The sequence below is a fragment of the Babylonia areolata genome, chromosome 35 (genome assembly GCF_041734735.1).
Source record: "Babylonia areolata isolate BAREFJ2019XMU chromosome 35, ASM4173473v1, whole genome shotgun sequence".
Classification (NCBI taxonomy): domain Eukaryota; kingdom Metazoa; phylum Mollusca; class Gastropoda; order Neogastropoda; family Buccinidae; genus Babylonia; species Babylonia areolata.
Genome location: NC_134910.1, coordinates 13,332,757 through 13,352,756, shown reverse-complemented (window position 1 = coordinate 13,352,756; position 20,000 = coordinate 13,332,757). Strand labels below are relative to the sequence as shown.

The 20,000-nt window shown below is 44.8% G+C and overlaps 1 protein-coding gene across 3 annotated transcripts in view; it reads right to left on the bottom strand.

The window, feature by feature from the left end:
• Nucleotides 1-20,000, bottom strand: part of LOC143278114 (endoplasmic reticulum aminopeptidase 1-like) — a 78,873-nt gene that overhangs the window by 33,133 nt on the left and 25,740 nt on the right. For all 3 annotated transcript variants that reach the window (XM_076583146.1, XM_076583145.1, XM_076583144.1), the window contains exons 2-6: nt 17,986-18,587; nt 17,620-17,699; nt 12,343-12,616; nt 10,770-10,890; nt 5,823-5,977 (exon numbers count right to left, since the gene is read on the bottom strand). In XM_076583146.1, the coding sequence (XP_076439261.1) occupies nt 5,823-5,977; nt 10,770-10,890; nt 12,343-12,616; nt 17,620-17,699; nt 17,986-18,587 (1,232 nt within the window). The remainder of the gene's footprint in view (nt 1-5,822; nt 5,978-10,769; nt 10,891-12,342; nt 12,617-17,619; nt 17,700-17,985; nt 18,588-20,000) is intronic.

The window sequence follows — 20,000 nt, the reverse complement described above, 5'->3', positions numbered from 1 at the left end:
CTGCACATATGTTGACCTGGGAGATCGTAAAAATCTCCACCCTTTACCCACCAGGCACCGTCACCGTGATTTGAACCCAGGACCCTCAGATTGACAGTCCAATGCTTTAACCACTCGGCTATTGCGCCCATCACACGCACATTTCAAGAAGGCTTGAATCAAATCAGCCACGCGCCGTGATGTCATTTAAAAAAATCTACAGGAGGGACCCACTTTCATCAAGGAAAATAAGAGTGGAAAACTGTTGCTTGAATCACATCCAGCACCTACAAGTACATATATATATATATATAAGTACAGAAAATTTGTTCTGATTTTTCTTTTTTCTTTTAAAAAATTTTTTTTTTAGATGAAGTTCAGTGTTACCCATAACGCACTACAGCGCATTGTTTATGTACAGATATCTGAAAAGGACCATCACTTCTCAGAACTGTCTGTCCAAAGGACGCACATGATTTTCTGAACAAGTTTTAGTTTCTACACCGCCTACTCTGCAGTAACGTTACCACTGCAGAGCACACGATACCAAGTGTTTGGAGTTGCGTCCCTTGTTTCTTGCGCATGTGTTGGGTGACTTTAAATCTTCCAATTCATCTGAAGTGGCGAAACCAGCATCAAAATGTCTTATAACTTCCAATGTTCCAATTCATTTGAAGTGGCGAAACCAGCATCAAAATATCTTATAACTTTCAATGTTCCAATTCATTTGAAGTGGCGAAACCAGCATCAAAATGTCTTATAACTTTCAATCTTCCAAATTCATCTGAAGTGGCGAAACCAGCATCAAAATGTCTTATAACTTTCAATGTTCCAATTCATTTGAAGTGGCGAAACCAGCATCAAAATGTCTTATAACTTTCAATGCTCCAAATTCATCTGAAGTGGCGAAACCAGCATCAAAATGTCTTATAACTTTCAATCTTCCAATTCATTTGAAGTGGCGAAACCAGCATCAAAATGTCTTATAACTTTCAATCTTCCAAATTCATCTGAAGTGGCGAAACCAGCATCAAAATGTCTTATAACTTTCAATGTTCCAATTCATTTGAAGTGGCGAAACTAGCATCAAAATGTCTTATAACTTTCAATGTTCCAATTCATTTGAAGTGGCGAAACTAGCATCAAAATGTCTTATAACTGTCGATGTTCCAATTCATCTGAAGTGGTGAAACCAGCATCAAAATGTCTTATAACTTTCAATGTTCCAATTCATCCAAAGTGGCGAAACCAGCATCAAAATGTCTTATAACTTTCAATGTTCCAATTCATTTGAAGTGGCGAAACCAGCATCAAAATGTCTTATAACTTTCAATGTTCCAATTCATTTGAAGTGGCGAAACTAGCATCAAAATGTCTTATAACTTTCAATGTTCCAGTTCATTTGAAGTGGCGAAACTAGCATCAAAATGTCTTATAACTTTCAATGTTCCAATTCATCTGAAGTGGCGAAACCAGCATCAAAATGTCTTATAACTTTCAATGTTCCAATTCATTTGAAGTGGCGAAACTAGCATCAAAATGTCTTATAACTTTCAATGTTCCAATTCATTTGAAGTGGCGAAACTAGCATCAAAATGTCTTATAACTGTCGATGTTCCAATTCATCTGAAGTGGTGAAACCAGCATCAAAATGTCTTATAACTTTCAATGTTCCAATTCATTTGAAGTGGCGAAACTAGCATCAAAATGTCTTATAACTTTCAATGTTCCAATTCATCTGAAGTGGCGAAACCAGCATCAAAATGTCTTATAACTTTCAATGTTCCAATTCATTTGAAGTGGCGAAACTAGCATCAAAATGTCTTATAACTTTCAATGTTCCAATTCATTTGAAGTGGCGAAACTAGCATCAAAATGTCTTATAACTGTCGATGTTCCAATTCATCTGAAGTGGTGAAACCAGCATCAAAATGTCTTATAACTTTCAATGTTCCAATTCATCCAAAGTGGCGAAACCAGCATCAAAATGTCTTATAACTTTCAATGTTCCAATTCATTTGAAGTGGCGAAACCAGCATCAAAATGTCTTATAACTTTCAATGTTCCAATTCATTTGAAGTGGCGAAACTAGCATCAAAATGTCTTATAACTTTCAATGTTCCAATTCATTTGAAGTGGCGAAACTAGCATCAAAATGTCTTATAACTTTCAATGTTCCAATTCATCTGAAGTGGCGAAACCAGCATCAAAATGTCTTATAACTTTCAATGTTCCAATTCATTTGAAGTGGCGAAACTAGCATCAAAATGTCTTATAACTTTCAATGTTCCAATTCATTTGAAGTGGCGAAACTAGCATCAAAATGTCTTATAACTGTCGATGTTCCAATTCATTTGAAGTGGCGAAACTAGCATCAAAATGTCTTATAACTTTCAATGTTCCAATTCATCTGAAGTGGCGAAACCAGCATCAAAATGTCTTATAACTTTCAATGTTCCAAATTCATCTGAAGTGGCGAAACCAGCATCAAAATGTCTTATAACTTTCAATGTTCCAATTCATTTGAAGTGGTGAAACCACATCAAAATGTCTTATAACTTTCAATGTTCCAATTCATCTGAAGTGGCGAAACTAGCATCAAAATGTCTTATAACTTTCAATGTTCCAATTCATCCGAAGTGGTGAAACCAGCATCAAAATGTCTTATAACTTTCAATCTTCCAAATTCATTTGAAGCGGCGAAACCAGCATCAAATGGCTTACAGGCCCCCCAAATCTGAACATCTTGAGCAGTAGCTGTTCTTCAAGAAACAAGAAACGTAGATGGAGCGAGCATTCTCTCAGGCAGCGATGGGAGCAAGCAGCAACCAAGAGAAACCAGACACTGCAAGGGTGGAGATTTTTCCCATCTCCCAGCTCAACATAATGTGCAGATCTGCTCGTGCCTGAACCCCCTTCATGTGTACACGCACGCAGAAAATCCAATACGCACGTTAAAGATCCTGTAATCCATGTCAGCGTTTGGTGGGTTATGGAAACAAGAACATACCCAGCATTCACACACCTGAAAACGGAGATGGCAGCCTACACGGCAGGGTTAAAACGGTCATCCATGTAAAATGTTACATGTCTGTCTGAGTGTGTATGTGTTCCAGCCTGAAAAGAAAACTAAATGATCAGTGGCTACACGAGTTTTTGTGGTGCCAGTTAAAGTTAAACCCTTTGAGCCCTGAGTTCCTGAGCAATTTTAACCCTTCTGCCTGAGCTCCTCAGCCAAAATTTGCAAATAATTGGTATTTAACGTGTCATGGCAGATGTAAAAAGAGTGCCCTGACCATCGCTTTACCGGTGGTAGAGAAATATAACATGCCTAGCCACCGGTTAGCGGTGCGTAAACACTTGTGTCGTGTTTTGCTATTGGTTGACTTATATTGAAATTGATCTTTTTTATCCAAAGCACATGCACAAAACACAGTGAAAAGGCACGGCCATGTTGGTACTACGTTCACTGACGTCAAAATATTATGGTTTTTCTCATTGGCTCTTCAATATAAGTCAACCAATAGCAAAACACAACACAACGCACCGCTCAACCGGTGGCTAGGCATTATGTCATTTTTCTCTACCACCGGTAAAGCGGTGGTCAGGGCTCAAAGGGTTAATGGCGATAATGGTCAACTGGTTGACCCTGGGCATCATCCGGAAGAAGAAAGACTAAAATTAAATCATAAAGATGCCTAAAGTGAAGAACTGAACTAAATTTTGCTTTAAATATGACTTTCTTCAGTTAATTACAATCATTTAAGTATCACTTTCGTCAGTCATAGACTGCAGATACCCATTCTGAACAAGTGAAAAGCGCAGAATTTCAGTTATTTTGCTTCAGAGGGTTAAATCTTCTTCTTCTTCGTTCACTCGTATGCACACGAGTGGGCTTTTACGTGTATGACCGTTTTTACCCCGCCATGTAGGCGTTTTCGGGGGTGTGCATACTGGGTATGTTCTTGTTTCCATAAACTACCAAACGCTGACATGGGTTACAGGATCTTTAACGTGCGTATTTGATCTTCTGCTTGCATATACACACGAAGGGGGTTCAGGCACTAGCAGGTCTGCACATATGTTGACCTGGGAGATCGTAAAAATCTCCACCCTTTACCCACCAGGCGCCGTCACCGTGATTCGAACCCGGGACCCTCAGATTGACAGTCCAACGCTTTAACCACTCGGCTATTGCGCCCGTCAGAGGGTTAAATGATTTTTTGCTTATATTATTTCATTTAGCTTGTCATTTTCTCGACAAATCAAAACCAGCAGAAAGGTGGCATGAGTGGAAGCAAGTGACAGTGAAGGTTATGATCCTATTTGAACGACAGAGAGACCAAGCGTGTGTAGATGAGATAAAGTGAGAGTTCACAATGAGATAAAAAAAAAAGATAGTTCATGACTGTGCAGTGGAAACCAAGAAGAGGCTAGGCTAGTTCACAATGAGATAAAAAAAGACAGTTCATGACTGTGCAGTGGAAACCAAGAAGAGGCTAGGCTAGTTCACAATGAGATAAAAAGACAGTTCATGACTGTGCAGTGGAAACCAAGAAGAGGCTAGGCTAGTTCACAATGAGATAAAAAACGATAGTTCATCACTGTGCAGTGGAAACCAAGAAGAGGCTAGGCTGACTGAGTGAGCCAGAAGAGTCTTCAACTTGACAAGGCATTGTCCCGTGTGTGTGTGTGTGTGTGTGTGTGTGTGTGTGTACGTGTGTGTGTGTGTGTGTGTGTGTGTGTGTGTACGTGTGTGTGTGTGTGTGTGTGTGTGTGTGTACGTGTGTGTGTGTGTGTGTGTGTACATGTGTGTGTGTGTGTGTGTGTGTGTGTGTGTACGTGTGTGTGTGTGTGTGTGTGTGTACGTGTGTGTGTGTGTGTGTGTGTGTGTGTGTACGTGTGTGTGTGTGTGTGTACGTGTGTGTGTGTGTGTGTGTGTGTGTGTGTATACGTGTATACGTGTGTGTGTGTGTGTGTGTGTGTGTGTGTACGTGTGTGTGTGTGTGTGTGTGTGTGTGTGTGTGTGTACATGTGTGTGTGTGTACGTGTGTGTGTGTGTGTGTACGTGTGTGTGTGTGTGTACGTGTGTGTGTGTGTGTGTGTGTGTGTGTGTGTGTGTGAGTGAGTGTTGAAGTGGTTATTTGTGTGACAGTTGAAGTGGTTAGTTTTAATTCAAAATACTGGAAGTACCCCCCCCAAAAAAAAAATTTGCACTGAGGGTTCTAAGGGCCCTTACATTTTATCTTTATGGGAAACACTTAAGTTTTTGATGCTTTTAAAACAACAGTTATTCTACAAAAAGTAAATATGTGATGAAAAAAAAACACACACACACACAAACACACACACACACACATTTCAAGAATATGTTCAAATAAGCAATGTGGTGTCCTTATAAAAGAAATTTACTGGGGGACCCATTTTCACCAAGGAAAACATATGTATCCAGCACATACAAATAAATATTTACTATTACAATTTTTTCATAAAATGAAGTTTTATGTTTTTAAAAACAACTACATTTATTCTACAAAAGGCAAATATGTGGTGAAAAAAGCACACACACACACGCGCGCACACAAACACTGACACACACATACACACAAACATACACACACCACATATACACACTCACACAGATTTATACAAACATACATACACACACACACACACACACACACACACAGGCACACATACACACAGACTCACACATACAGACACTCACAGAACACACACACACACACACACACTCAAACCACCTCCAACCACCCTCAAACACACACACACATACACACACAGGCACAAGAACATAAACATAGACACAGACAAAACACACATACCTGGTGAGCCAGCTCGTGAGCTATGGTGAGCGTGATCCACTGTTTGTCCCCAGGGGCCGTTTTCTCGGGGTCGTAGAGGAAGGAGGTCATCCGGAAGGTGATCAGCCCCCAGTTCTCCATGGCGCCCGCCGCAAAGTCCGGAATGGCGATCAGGTCTGTTGTCAACATCATCGTCGTCGTCATCATTGTCATTATCATCGTCATTATTATATCATCACCACTGTCATTATGTCATCATCACTACATCATCTATTATCATTGTCATCATCATCATCAGTCCCCTAAGTCTGGGTTTGGAGATCAGGTCTGTCGTCATCGTCGTCATCATCATTGTCACTGTTATCAGATCACCACTGTCATTATGTCGTCATCACTACATCATCCATTATCACTGTAATCATCATCATCATCAGTCCCCTAAGTCCAGGATGGCGATCAGGTCTGTCGTCATTGTCGTCATCATCATTGTCACTGTTATCATATCACCACTGTCATTATGTCGTCATCACAACATCATCCATTATCACTGTAATCATCGTCATCATCAGTCCCCTATCATCATCATTGTCACTGTTATCATATCACCACTGTCATTATGTCGTCATCACAACATCATCCATTATCACTGTAATCATCGTCATCATCAGTCCCCTAAGTCCCGGATGGCGACCAGGTCTGTTGCTGTCATCATCACTGTTATCATCGTCATTGTTATCATATCACCACTGTCATTTTATCATCATCATTTCATCATCCATCATCATTGTCATCATCATCGTCATCATTCCCCAAGTCCAGGATGGCGATCAGGTCTGTCGTCATTGTCGTCATCATATTGTCATTATTATCATATCATCACTGTAATTATGTCATCATCACAACACCATCCATCATCATTATCGTTGTCATTGTCATCATATCACAACTGTCATTATAACTATCATCATCATTACACCATCCATCATCTTTGTCATCATCATCATCAGTCCCCAAAGCCTGGTATGGCTGTCGTAATCGTCATCATCATCACTGTCATTATTATCATATCACCACTGTCATCGTCATCATCATCATGGTCATTATTATCGTATCACCACTGTCATCGTCATCATCATCATGGTCATTATTATCGTATCACCACTGTCATCGTCATCATCATCATGGTCATTATTATCATATCACCACTGTCATTATATCACCATCATTGGCATCATCATTATCATCAGCCCCCAAAGTCCGGGATGGCGATCAGGTCTGCCGTAATCGTCATCATCATCACTGTCATTATTATCACATCACATCATCATTACATCATCCATCATCATTGTCATCATCATCATCAGTCCTCAACGGCCCCCCCACCCCAAAGCCTGTGATGGCCATCAGGTCTGTCGTCGTCATCATCATCGCCATTACTGTCATAGCATCATCATTACATCATCCATCATCATTGTCATCACTGTCATTACATCATCATCATTACATCATCCATCATTGTTGTCATCACTGTCATTACATCATCATCATTACATCATCATTGTCATCACTGTCATTACATCATCATCATTACATCATCCATCATCGTTGTCATCACTGTCATTACATCATCATCATTATTGTCATCACTGTCATTACATCATCATCATTACATCATCCATCACTGTTGTCATCAACATCATCAGTCCTCGATGGTCCACTGCCCAAAAGTCTGGGATGGCGATCGGGTCAGTCTGTCTGGGATCATGGCAACCAGGTCTGTCATCATCATCACTGTTATCATCATCATTATTATCATATCATCACTGTCAACATATCATCATCATCGTCATCATTATATCATCACTGTCAACATATCATCATCATCGTCATCATCATTATATCATCACTGTCATCAACATTATCAGTTCTCAATGGCATGCCCGTCCCAAAGTCAGGGATGGCCGAGCAGATCTGTCGTCATCATGAACAACACACACACACACACACACACACACACACACACACACATCATCATCATCATCACCATCATCAATCATGATCAACACACACACACACACACACACACACACACACACACACACACATCATCATCATCATCATCAATCATGATCAACACACACACACACACACACACACACACACACATGCTATGGGCACACAACACTCACCCGTAAGCACACACACTCCACTTCATTAGGGGAAAAAACCCCAAAAGACTGGGTGTTCAGAGGGGTAGGGGTGGAGGACAGAGACCAACAGATCACTACACTTCTTCACATCCATAAGCCATGCCGAAAAGTTACCTGAAGTTATTCTGAAAGAGGACAGAGCTGGAAACAGACTACTATCCAGAACAAAAGAATTGCAGACAACAGGAACAGGAAACTGAGAGCAGCAGTGCTCCAAACCATCGGAGCAAGCATGCCGCCGTGTTCAGGTTCTCTTAACCCTGCAATGGGTTCTCTACTCCAATGGGAATTCATTTACAGCTTGGTCTTTTTCGAAGGACCATGACTCTTTAAACAAGGAGGCATGACTGCAATTGCAAAGGCTTTTAGTACCGTAGCCTTGGAGGGGCTAGCTGGTCTTTAAAGACCATCCCCATCGCCGACTGTCCTAAAGCCCTCTTGGCCAAGACAGTGGGAATGTAACAAGGGAAAGACACTCTCCACTCTGATCAAATTCCAGCCAGGACAGTCAGGACAGCGGCTGCCTCTCCCTGCTGTTCTGATGGTCATGGGTTGGACAAGACTGTCTACCAAACACAGTACCTTAGGGTTTGTCCTACAGTCCTCCTGGCCAAGACAGCAAGGATGTAACAAGGGAAATACACTCTCAACACTGACCAAATTCTAGCCAAGACAGGACAGCGGCTGCCTCTCCCTGCTGTTCTGATGGTCATGGGGTTGGACACGACGGTCTACCGTACCACAGTACCTTAAGGCTTGACCTAAAGCCCTCTTGGCAAAGACAGTGGGAATGTAACAAGGGAAATACACTCTCAACACTGACCAAATTCCAGCCAGAGACAGTCCAGACAGCGGTTGCCTCTCCCTACTGTTCTGATGGTCATGGGGTTGGACATGACGGTCTACCGTACCACTGTACTTTAGGGCTTGACCTAAAGCTCTCTTGGCCAAGACAGTAGGAATGTAACAAGGGAAAGACACTCTCCACTCTGATCAAATTCCAGCCAGGACAGTCAGGACAGCGGTTGCCTCCTCTGCTATTCTGATGGTCATGGGGTTAGACACGACTACCATACGTGGTACCTTAGGGCCTGTCCTACAGCCCTCTTGGCCAAGACAGCGGGGATGTAACATGTGAATGACACTCTTCACTCCGATCAAATTCTATCCAAGACAGTCTAGGACAGCGGTTGCCTCTCCCTGCTGTTCTGATGGTCATGGGGTTGGACATGACGGTCTACCGTACCACTGTACCTTAGGGCTTGATCTAAAGCTCTCTTGGCCAAGACAGTGGGAATGTAACAAGGGAAAGACACTCTCCACTCTGATCAAATTCCAGCCAGGACAGTCCAGACAGCGGTTGCCTCTCCCTACTGTTCTGATGGTCATGGGGTTGGACATGACGGTCTACCATACCACTGTACTTTAGGGCTTGACCTAAAGCTCTCTTGGCCAAGACAGTAGGAATGTAACAAGGGAAAGACACTCTCCACTCTGATCAAATTCCAGCCAAGATAATCAGGACAGCGGCTGCCTCCTCTGCTATTCTGATGGTCATAGGGTTAGACACGACTGCCATACACGGTACCTTAGGGCCTGTCCTACAGCCCTCTTGGCCAAGACAGCGGGGATGTAACATGTGAATGACACTCTTCACTCCGATCAAATTCTATCCAAGACAGTCTAGGACAGCGGTTGCCTCTCCCTGCTGTTCTGATGGTCATGGGGTTGGACATGACGGTCTACCGTACCACTGTACCTTAGGGCTTGACCTAAAGCTCTCTTGGCCAAGACAGTAGGAATGTAACAAGGGAAAGACACTCTCCACTCTGATCAAATTCCAGCCAGGACAGTCAGGATAGCGGTTGCCTCCTCTGCTATTCTGATGGTCATGGGGTTAGACACGACTACCATACGTGGTACCTTAGGGCCTGTCCTACAGCCCTCTTGGCCAAGACAGCGGGGATGTAACATGTGAATGACACTCTTCACTCCGATCAAATTCTATCCAAGACAGTCTAGGACAGCGGTTGCCTCTCCCTGCTGTTCTGATGGTCATGGGGTTGGACATGACGGTCTACCGTACCACTGAACCTTTGGGCTTGACCTAAAGCTCTCTTGGCCAAGACAGTGGGAATGTAACAAGGGAAAGACACTCTCCCCTCCGATCAAATTCCAGCCAGGACAGTCTGGATAGCGGTTGCCTCCTCTGCTAATTCTGATGGTCATGGGGTTAGACTTGACTACCATACACGGTACCTTAGGGCCTGTCCTACAGCCCTCTTGGCCAAGACAGCGGGGATGTAACATGTGAATGACACTCTCCACTCTGATCAAATTCTATCCAAGACAGTCTAGGACAGCGGTTGCCTCTCCCTGCTGTTCTGATGGTCATGGGGTTGGACATGACGGTCTACCATACCACTGTACTTTAGGGCTTGACCTAAAGCTCTCTTGGCCAAGACAGTAGGAATGTAACAAGGGAAAGACACTCTCCACTCTGATCAAATTCCAGCCAGGACAGTCAGGACAGCGGCTGCCTCCTCTGCTATTCTGATGGTCATAGGGTTAGACACGACTGCCATACACGGTACCTTAGGGCCTGTCCTACAGCCCTCTTGGCCAAGACAGCGTACATGTGAATGACACTCTCCACTCTGATCAAATTCTATCCAAGACAGTCAGGACAGCGGTTGCCTTTCTTTGCTGTTCTGACAGTCATGGGTTGGACACGATGGTCTTCCCATACACACGGTACCTTGTTTGGGCAAGGGGTAGGGAACTCCGAAGAAGCCGTTGTAATGGTCCAGCACCTTCACTGCCACCTCCAGTCCGTATCTCGCCTGCTCAATCTGATCTTCTGGAGCAAACACCCGCACCTGCCACCAGAAGAAAAAGCAGGTAAAAACAAAGGAGAAGAAAAAGCTACACACACACACACACACTCACACACACACAAAAAAAAGGGAGACAAAAAAAGTATGAAAATGTTAGGAGAAATTTGGAACCTTTTTATTTTTCCTTCAAGGTAATGAAGATAAGTCATGCTGACGAAGTAAAGGAAATTTTCTATCTAAAATTACGTTTAAATAACATACTTACCCTTTCTCTTTTTCCGGCAGGAATGTCAGACCCCTGCCGGAGTCTGCACTAGCTGGGTCACGGTTAAGTATGTGTAATTAAATACCAGTTTTGCTTGCAAGGTAACTTCAACATTTTTAGACTCTTTGTGTCATCACTTTTTTTTCTGGTGGGGAGGGGTTGGGGGGTCGTTTCTTTTAAGGGACACAGAAATGAAATCTGTTCTGACAAAGAGTGATACAATACAGTACAATACAATACTGTACAGTACAATACAATACAATACTGTACAGTACAATACAATACAGTACAATACAATACTGTACAGTACAATACAATACTGTACAGTACAATACAGTACAGTACAATACAATACAATACTGTACAGTACAATACAATACAGTACAGTACAATACAATACTGTACAGTACAATACAATACAGTACAATACAATACAATACAGTACAATACAATACAATACAATACTGTACAGTACAATACAATACAGTACAATACAATACAATACTGTACAGTACAATACAATACAGTACGATACAATACTGTACAGTACAATACAATACTGTACAGTACAATACAATACAATACAATACTGTACAATACAATACAATACTGTACAGTACAATACAATACAGTACAGTACAACACAATACTGTACAGTACAATACAATACTGTACAATGCAATTCAATACAAAATAGTACAATACAACATAATACAATTCAATGCAATAGCATACAATACAGTAAGTACAGCACAGTATGATACAATACAGTACAGCACAGCACAGCACAATATAAATATGATACAATACAATACAATACAGAATAACTTTGTACAACACAACAGAACACAGTACAAAACAACAAACCGCACAACACCAAACTACACCAAACACCACAATACACCACACCACACTACAACACAACACACCACACCATATCACATCACACACCACACGACACCACAAAACACCAGACCACACCACACCAGAACACAACACACCACACCACAATACACACCACACCCCACCTCACCCCACCACACAACACCCAATCACACCACAATACAACACACCACACCACACCAACCCACCTCACACCACACCATACCACAATATACCACACCACACCACACCCCAAACACTGCCCACCCCATCCCTCCCCTGCCCCCCCCGAAACCCCCAACACACCCCATTCCCCCATACCCACCCCCCACCCCCACCCTCCTCACCATGGTGTTCTGCTGGGTGTAGTCCGTCAGGTTGCGGAAGTCGCAGACGATGAAGGCCACCAGGTAGGTGCTCATCCTGACGCTGGCCTCGTACTCGTCCTTCAGAAGGCCCTCGGCATAGGTGGAGGTCTGGCGGAGGGGCGTGTTGAAGAGCGTGATGTGGCGCGCCTCCCGCACCAGGTCCAGGCTGAAGTTGGCCTTCAGGTCCGGCTCATCGAAGCACGGGAAGGCCGCCCGGGCGTCCGTTGGCTCAAATTGTGTGGTGGCGATCTCTCTGGGCATAGAAAGGCATGGACAGGGAAGAAACGATAGCGACAAGATATGATGATTTGGCCACCGTGGGTGACTATAGTCGAACAGACAGTTCACTGGTGACTTTAACAAATCGTAATGAGTGGTAACTCTCTGCATTCACAAGGTACACAAGTTCAAGGCAATCCTGGTCATGCACCCAATTCAGCTAGCACACAGGTAAATAACAGGTACACTGGAACAAACCCAGAAACTTCCTCAAAAAGGAAGCGCCCGGCAACTTTAGTTGACGTAGAGGGGTCATCTTATCAAACAGACCGTTTTCCGATTAGTGACAAAGCTTGACAGCTGCGGCCAACTTTTCAGCGCAATAGGAAACTGACTCTCCTTTCCCCCTTGACGGACTTTGAAGTCAACACAAGTCCTCTCTGTGCTGTTTTGTTACAAACAGAATCGTGTGACTGAGAGTCGTCTGAAATCTTTGGTGCTGGTGAGTGTTTTTCCACACAGAAACAGAGCTACTAGCCCCATAAAACATGGGGAAGTTTCTGAGTTTATTGAACAGTGTGGTGTGGCGCGCCTCCTGCACCAGGTCCAGGCTGAAGTTGGTCTTCAGGTCCGGCTCTTCAAAGCACAGGTAGGCCGCCTGGGCATCCGTCGGGTCAAAGTGCATGGTGGTGATGTCTCTGGGCAAGGAGGAAGGAGGAAGGTGGCAGAATGGTTAAGACGCTCTGCTGCCAACACAGAGAGTCCGTGAGGGTGTGGGTTCAAATCCTGCTCTCGCCCTTTCTCCCAAGACTGACTGGAAAATCGAAGTGAAGGTCTAGTCTTTAGGATGAGACGATAAACCAAGGTCCCATGTGCAGCAGGCACTTGGCGCACTGAAAAAGAACCCATGGCAACAAAAGTGTTGTCCTCTGGCAAAACTATGTTAAAAGAAATCCACTCTGACAGGTACTCAAATACATAAGCATGCGCTCAAAGCCTGACAAGTGCGCTGGGTTATGCTGCTGTCAGGCATCTGCCGAGCAGATGTGGTGTAGCCTATATGGATTTGTCGGAATGCAGTGAAGCCTACTTGAGAAACTGAAAATGGAAACTCTCTGGGCAAAGGCACAGGCAGGGAAGAAACGATGACGATAAGATATGATACCAGGGCAAAGGCATGGGCAGGGTAGAAATGATGACGATAAGATATGATACCAGGGCAAAGGCATGGGCAGGGTAGAAATGATGACGATAAGATATGATACCAGGGCAAAGGCACGGGCAGGGTAGAAATGATGACGATAAGATATGATACCAGGGCAAAGGCACGGGCAGGGTAGAAATGATGACGATAAGATATGACACCAGGGCAAAGGCATGGGCAGGGAAGAAATGATGACGATAAGATATGATACCAGGGCAAAGGCATGGGCAGGGTAGAAATGATGACGATAAGATATGAAGCCAGGGCAAAGGCACTGGCAGGGAAGAAATGATGACGATAAGATATGATACCAGGGCAAAGGCACGGGCAGGGTAGAAATGATGACGATAAGATATGATACCAGGGCAAAGGCATGGGCAGGGAAGAAATGATGACGATAAGATATGACACCAGGGCAAAGGCATGGGCAGGGTAGAAATGATGACGATAAGATATGATACCAGGGCAAAGGCACAGGCAGGGAAGAAATGATGACGATAAGATATGATACCAGGGCAAAGGCATGGGCAGGGTAGAAATGATGACGATAAGATATGACACCAGGGCAAAGGCACTGGCAGGGAAGAAATGATGACGATAAGATATGATACCAGGGCAAAGGCATGGGCAGGGAAGAAATGATGACGATAAGATATGATGCCAGGGCAAAGGCATGGGCAGGGTAGAAATGATGACGATAAGATATGACACCAGGGCAAAGGCATGGGCAGGGTAGAAATGATGACGATAAGATATGATACCAGGGCAAAGGCACAGGCAGGGAAGAAACGATGACGATAAGATATGACACCAGGGCAAAGGCACAGGCAGGGAAGAAATGATGACGATAAGATATGATACCAGGGCAAAGGCATGGGCAGGGAAGAAATGATGACGATAAGATATGACACCAGGGCAAAGGCACAGGCAGGGCAGAAATGATGACGATAAGATATGATACCAGGGCAAAGGCACAGGCAGGGCAGAAATGATGACGATAAGATATGATACCAGGGCAAAGGCACAGGCAGGAAAGAAATGATGACGATAAGATATGACACCAGGGCAAAGGCACAGGCAGGGAAGAAATGATGACGATAAGATATGATACCAGGGCAAAGGCATGGGCAGGGTAGAAATGATGACGATAAGATATGATACCAGGGCAAAGGCACAGGCAGGGCAGAAATGATGACGATAAGATATGATACCAGGGCAAAGGCATGGGCAGGGTAGAAATGATGACGATAAGATATGATACCAGGGCAAAGGCATGGGCAGGGTAGAAATGATGACGATAAGATATGATACCAGGGCAAAGGCACAGGCAGGGTAGAAATGATGACGATAAGATATGATACCAGGGCAAAGGCATGGGCAGGGTAGAAATGATGACGATAAGATATGATACCAGGGCAAAGGCACGGGCAGGGTAGAAATGATGACGATAAGATATGATACCAGGGCAAAGGCACGGGCAGGGTAGAAATGATGACGACAAGATATGACACCAGGGCAAAGGCATGGGCAGGGTAGAAATGATGACGATAAGATATGATACCAGGGCAAAGGCATGGGCAGGGTAGAAATGATGACGATAAGATATGATACCAGGGCAAAGGCATGGGCAGGGTAGAAATGATGACGATAAGATATGATACCAGGGCAAAGGCACGGGCAGGGTAGAAATGATGACGATAAGATATGATACCAGGGCAAAGGCATGGGCAGGGAAGAAATGATGACGATAAGATATGACACCAGGGCAAAGGCATGGGCAGGGTAGAAATGATGACGATAAGATATGATACCAGGGCAAAGGCATGGGCAGGGTAGAAATGATGACGATAAGATATGATACCAGGGCAAAGGCATGGGCAGGGTAGAAATGATGACGATAAGATATGATACCAGGGCAAAGGCAGGGGCAGGGTAGAAATGATGACGATAAGATTTGATACCAGGGCAAAGGCACGGACAGGGTAGAAATGATGACGATAAGATATGATACCAGGGCAAAGGCATGGGCAGGGTAGAAATGATGACGATAAGATATGATACCAGGGCTAAGGCATGGGCAGGGTAGAAATGATGACGATAAGATATGAAGCCAGGGCAAAGGCACGGGCAGGAAAGAAATGATGACGATAAGATATGATACCAGGGCAAAGGCATGGGCAGGGTAGAAATGATGACGATAAGATATGATACCAGGGCAAAGGCACGGGCAGGGCAGAAATGATGACGATAAGATATGATACCAGGGCAAAGGCACAGGCAGGGTAGAAATGATGACGATAAGATATGACACCAGGGCAAAGGCATGGCAGGGCAGAAATGATGACGATAAGATATGATACCAGGGCAAAGGCACGGGCAGGAAAGAAATGATGACGATAAGATATGATACCAGGGCAAAGGCACGGGCAGGAAAGAAATGATGACGACAAGATATGATACCAGGGCAAAGGCATGGGCAGGGCAGAAATGATGACGATAAGATATGATACCAGGGCAAAGGCATGGGCAGGGTAGAAATGATGACGATAAGATATGATACCAGGGCAAAGGCATGGGCAGGGAAGAAATGATGACGATAAGATATGACACCAGGGCAAAGGCACGGGCAGGTAGAAATGATGACGATAAGATATGATACCAGGGCAAAGGCATGGGCAGGGTAGAAATGATGACGATAAGATATGATAATGCTAATGATAAGATATGATAAGCATAACAATAAGAAAGGGTTAGGTAGGCCTAATTGGGAACGATCCACTTGAAGCAACCGGCTCAATGATGTATGTGTTGTACAGATAACAGGTTGTACGACCCGTCAATTGTAGCTTTTCTGGTTTTGATGGCTTTCTCCAATCTTTTTGTTGCACCAGGATTAGTTTGTCTACTCCTTTTCAACATTTTTTTTTTCGATTGTTGAAATAGCACAGGGTGCCTGAGGGTAAATGTATTTGTTTTTCTATCAAAGTGGATTTCTTTCTACAGAAATTTGCCAAGGATGACCCTTTTGTTTCTGATGTTGTTTGTTTTGTTTTGTTTTTACAACAAGCACCAAGTGCTTGCTACACTTGGGACCTTGGTTTATCATTTCATCTGAATGACTAGCACCCATGCCACCACTGGGGATCCAGTGGAAAGGGGAGAAAACAAGAACTCTGAAGAGTGTGGGGATTTGATCCAGTGCGCTCAGATTCTCTCGCTTCCATGTCGGATGTGTTAACACTAGGCCAACACTCAAAAACAACAATAACGAAAAAGCGATTGGATTCGAACTCTGATTCAGTGCGCTCAGATTCTCTCGCTTCCATGTCGGATGTGTTAACACTAGGCCAACACTCAAAAACAACAATAACGAAAAAGCGATTGGATTCGAACTCTGATCCAGTGCGCTCAGATTCTCTCGCTTCCATGTCGGATGTGTTAACACTAGGCCAACACTCAAAAACAACAATAACGAAAAAGCGATTGGATTCGAACTGCGATCCAGTGCGCTCAGATTCTCTCACCTCCATGTCGGATGTGTTAACACTAGGCCAACACTCAAAAACAACAATAACGAAAAAGCGATTGGATTCGAACTCCGATCCAGTGCGCTCAGATTCTCTCGCTTCCATGTCGGATGTGTTAACACTAGGCCAACACTCAAAAAACAAAAAAAAAATGATTGGATTCAAACTCTGATTCAGAGCACTCAGATTCTCTCCCTTCCATGGTGGATGTGTTAATACTAAGCCAACACTTGAAATAAAAAAAAACAGCAACAACAATGAAAAGGAAAAAAAAAAAAAAAAAGATTGGATTCGAACTCCACCCACCTGGTCTCCCCAGACGCCGTGGTGTAGGAACTCTTGTAGAAGCCAGCCAGGCCCTTGACCAGGGCACCGTGGAACTGCACCTACAACACCATGCAAGCATAATACATTTTATCAGTTTGGCTGGAAATTATGTGTGCGTTCAAAAGACTCGTCAAACACACACACCACACAGTCTCTCTGCCCGCAATTGATAAATGTTGAACTTAATAATGAAAAAGAACCCCCCCCCCCCGACCCCCCCACACACCTAAACAACAACCTTACCAAACCCCCACACCACCCACACACACACCTCAACCAACCAACGACATAGTCATAAAAAAAAACCCACAAAAAAAACACACAAAAAACTCTCAACACACACACCTCCACGACGATCTTGCTGCCGGCCGCCAGAGGCTGCCGCAGCTTGACGTAGAACTGCTCGTTGGCCGCGTACTCCATGGTATCCTGCACCTCCACCTCCACCTCCCCCCGCAGCACCCGCACCCCGGTCACATTCAGACGCTTCACGTGGAACAGGAACCAGTCCGTGCCCTCCGTCCCCACGGAAACGTGCATGCGCACGAAGCCGGCGAACGTGGACCGCGAGATGTTGGGGTGCAGGAAGATGTGGTAGGCCTCCGGAACCACCTTCCGGGGAAGCCGGATGTCCTTCCACGGGAACGGTCGCCCGTCCGTGGAAATGTAGTCCTTGGGGGGTGTGGTGGGGGAGGTTGGATGGGTGGTGTCGTCCGACGGGGGTGGTTTCCCTCCCTCCTCAGCTTCAGCGCCGCTGCCGCCGCCGCCGATGGTCTGGCAGAGGTAGGAGGAGGGTCTGGCGAAGGCGGCGATGATGGCGATGAGGAGGACGAAGAGTCCCATGGTCACCAGCACGGCTACGGTCCAGCGCCGGTTGCACACCATCTGGTGGCATCGCTGCGAGGAGGACGGCTCGTACACCGCCTTCTTGTTCAGAATCTTCTCCCCTGTGCCACACACACACACAGGAGACATGACACATGACACACTGAATCAGCGCTTTCATTCTGGTACCCTGACCTTCTTGTTAAGGATCTTTTCTCCTGCCACACACTCACATATAACAGATGACGCACCGAATCAACACTTTCCTTCTTGCACCTGGACCTTCTTGTTCAGGATCTTTTCCCGTCACACACACACACACACACACACACACACACACACACACAGAGGACACATGACGACACATCCAACCAACACTTTCCTTCTTGTACACCACTGCCTTCCTGTTCAGGATCTTCCCCCCAGCGACACACACACACACACACACACACATACACACACACACACACAGAGGACACATGACGACACATCCAAATAACACTTTCCTTCTTGTACACCACTGCCTTCCTGTTCAGGATCTTCCCCCCAGCGACACACACACACACAACACACACACACACAGAGGACACATGACAACACATCCAACCAACACTTTCCTTCTTGTACACCACTGCCTTCCTGTTCAGGATCTTCCCCCCAGCGACACACACACACACACACACACACACACACACACACACACACACACACCACACACACAACACACACACACACAGAGGACACATGACGACACATCCAACCAACACTTTCCTTCTTGTACACCACTGCCTTCCTGTTCAGGATCTTCCCCCCAGCGACACACACACACACAACACACACACACAACACACACACACACACACAGAGGACACATGACGACACATCCAACCAACACTTTCCTTCTTGTACACCACTGCCTTCCTGTTCAGGATCTTCCCCCCAGTGACACACACACACACACACACACACACACACACACACAGAGGACACATGACACATGACACATGATACACTGAATCAACACTTTCTTTCTGTGCAGTACTCTGCCCATCTTATTCAGGATCTTCTCCCCTCACACACACACACACACACACACACACACACAGAGGACATGACGCACTGAATCAACAATTTCCTTCTTGTACACTGCCCTTCATTTTAAGGATCTACTTTCCTGCCACACACAATGACACACTTGATACACAACGACATGACACACCTCTCTCTCTCTCTGTGTCTCTTGGTCCCTCTCTCTCTCTCTTCAGAACTTTCCTTCAAGACATGGAAGGGTGAAGTTATGGCACCCACACCACTTTTGTGTGGCTGAAGGGAAGGGAGGGAGCATGGTGTGTGTGTGTGTGGGGGGGGGGGGGGGGGGGGATGATGGGGGGGGGGGGGGTTAGGCTGAAAACACCACATGGCCAATGGCAACTTTCAGTTTCAGGGAAAAAAATCAAAGTGTCTTCAACGGCAAAAAACTTCAAACAGTATACCCATATGCAAGCAGAATTTCTCTCTTTTTTTTGTGGTTAGAA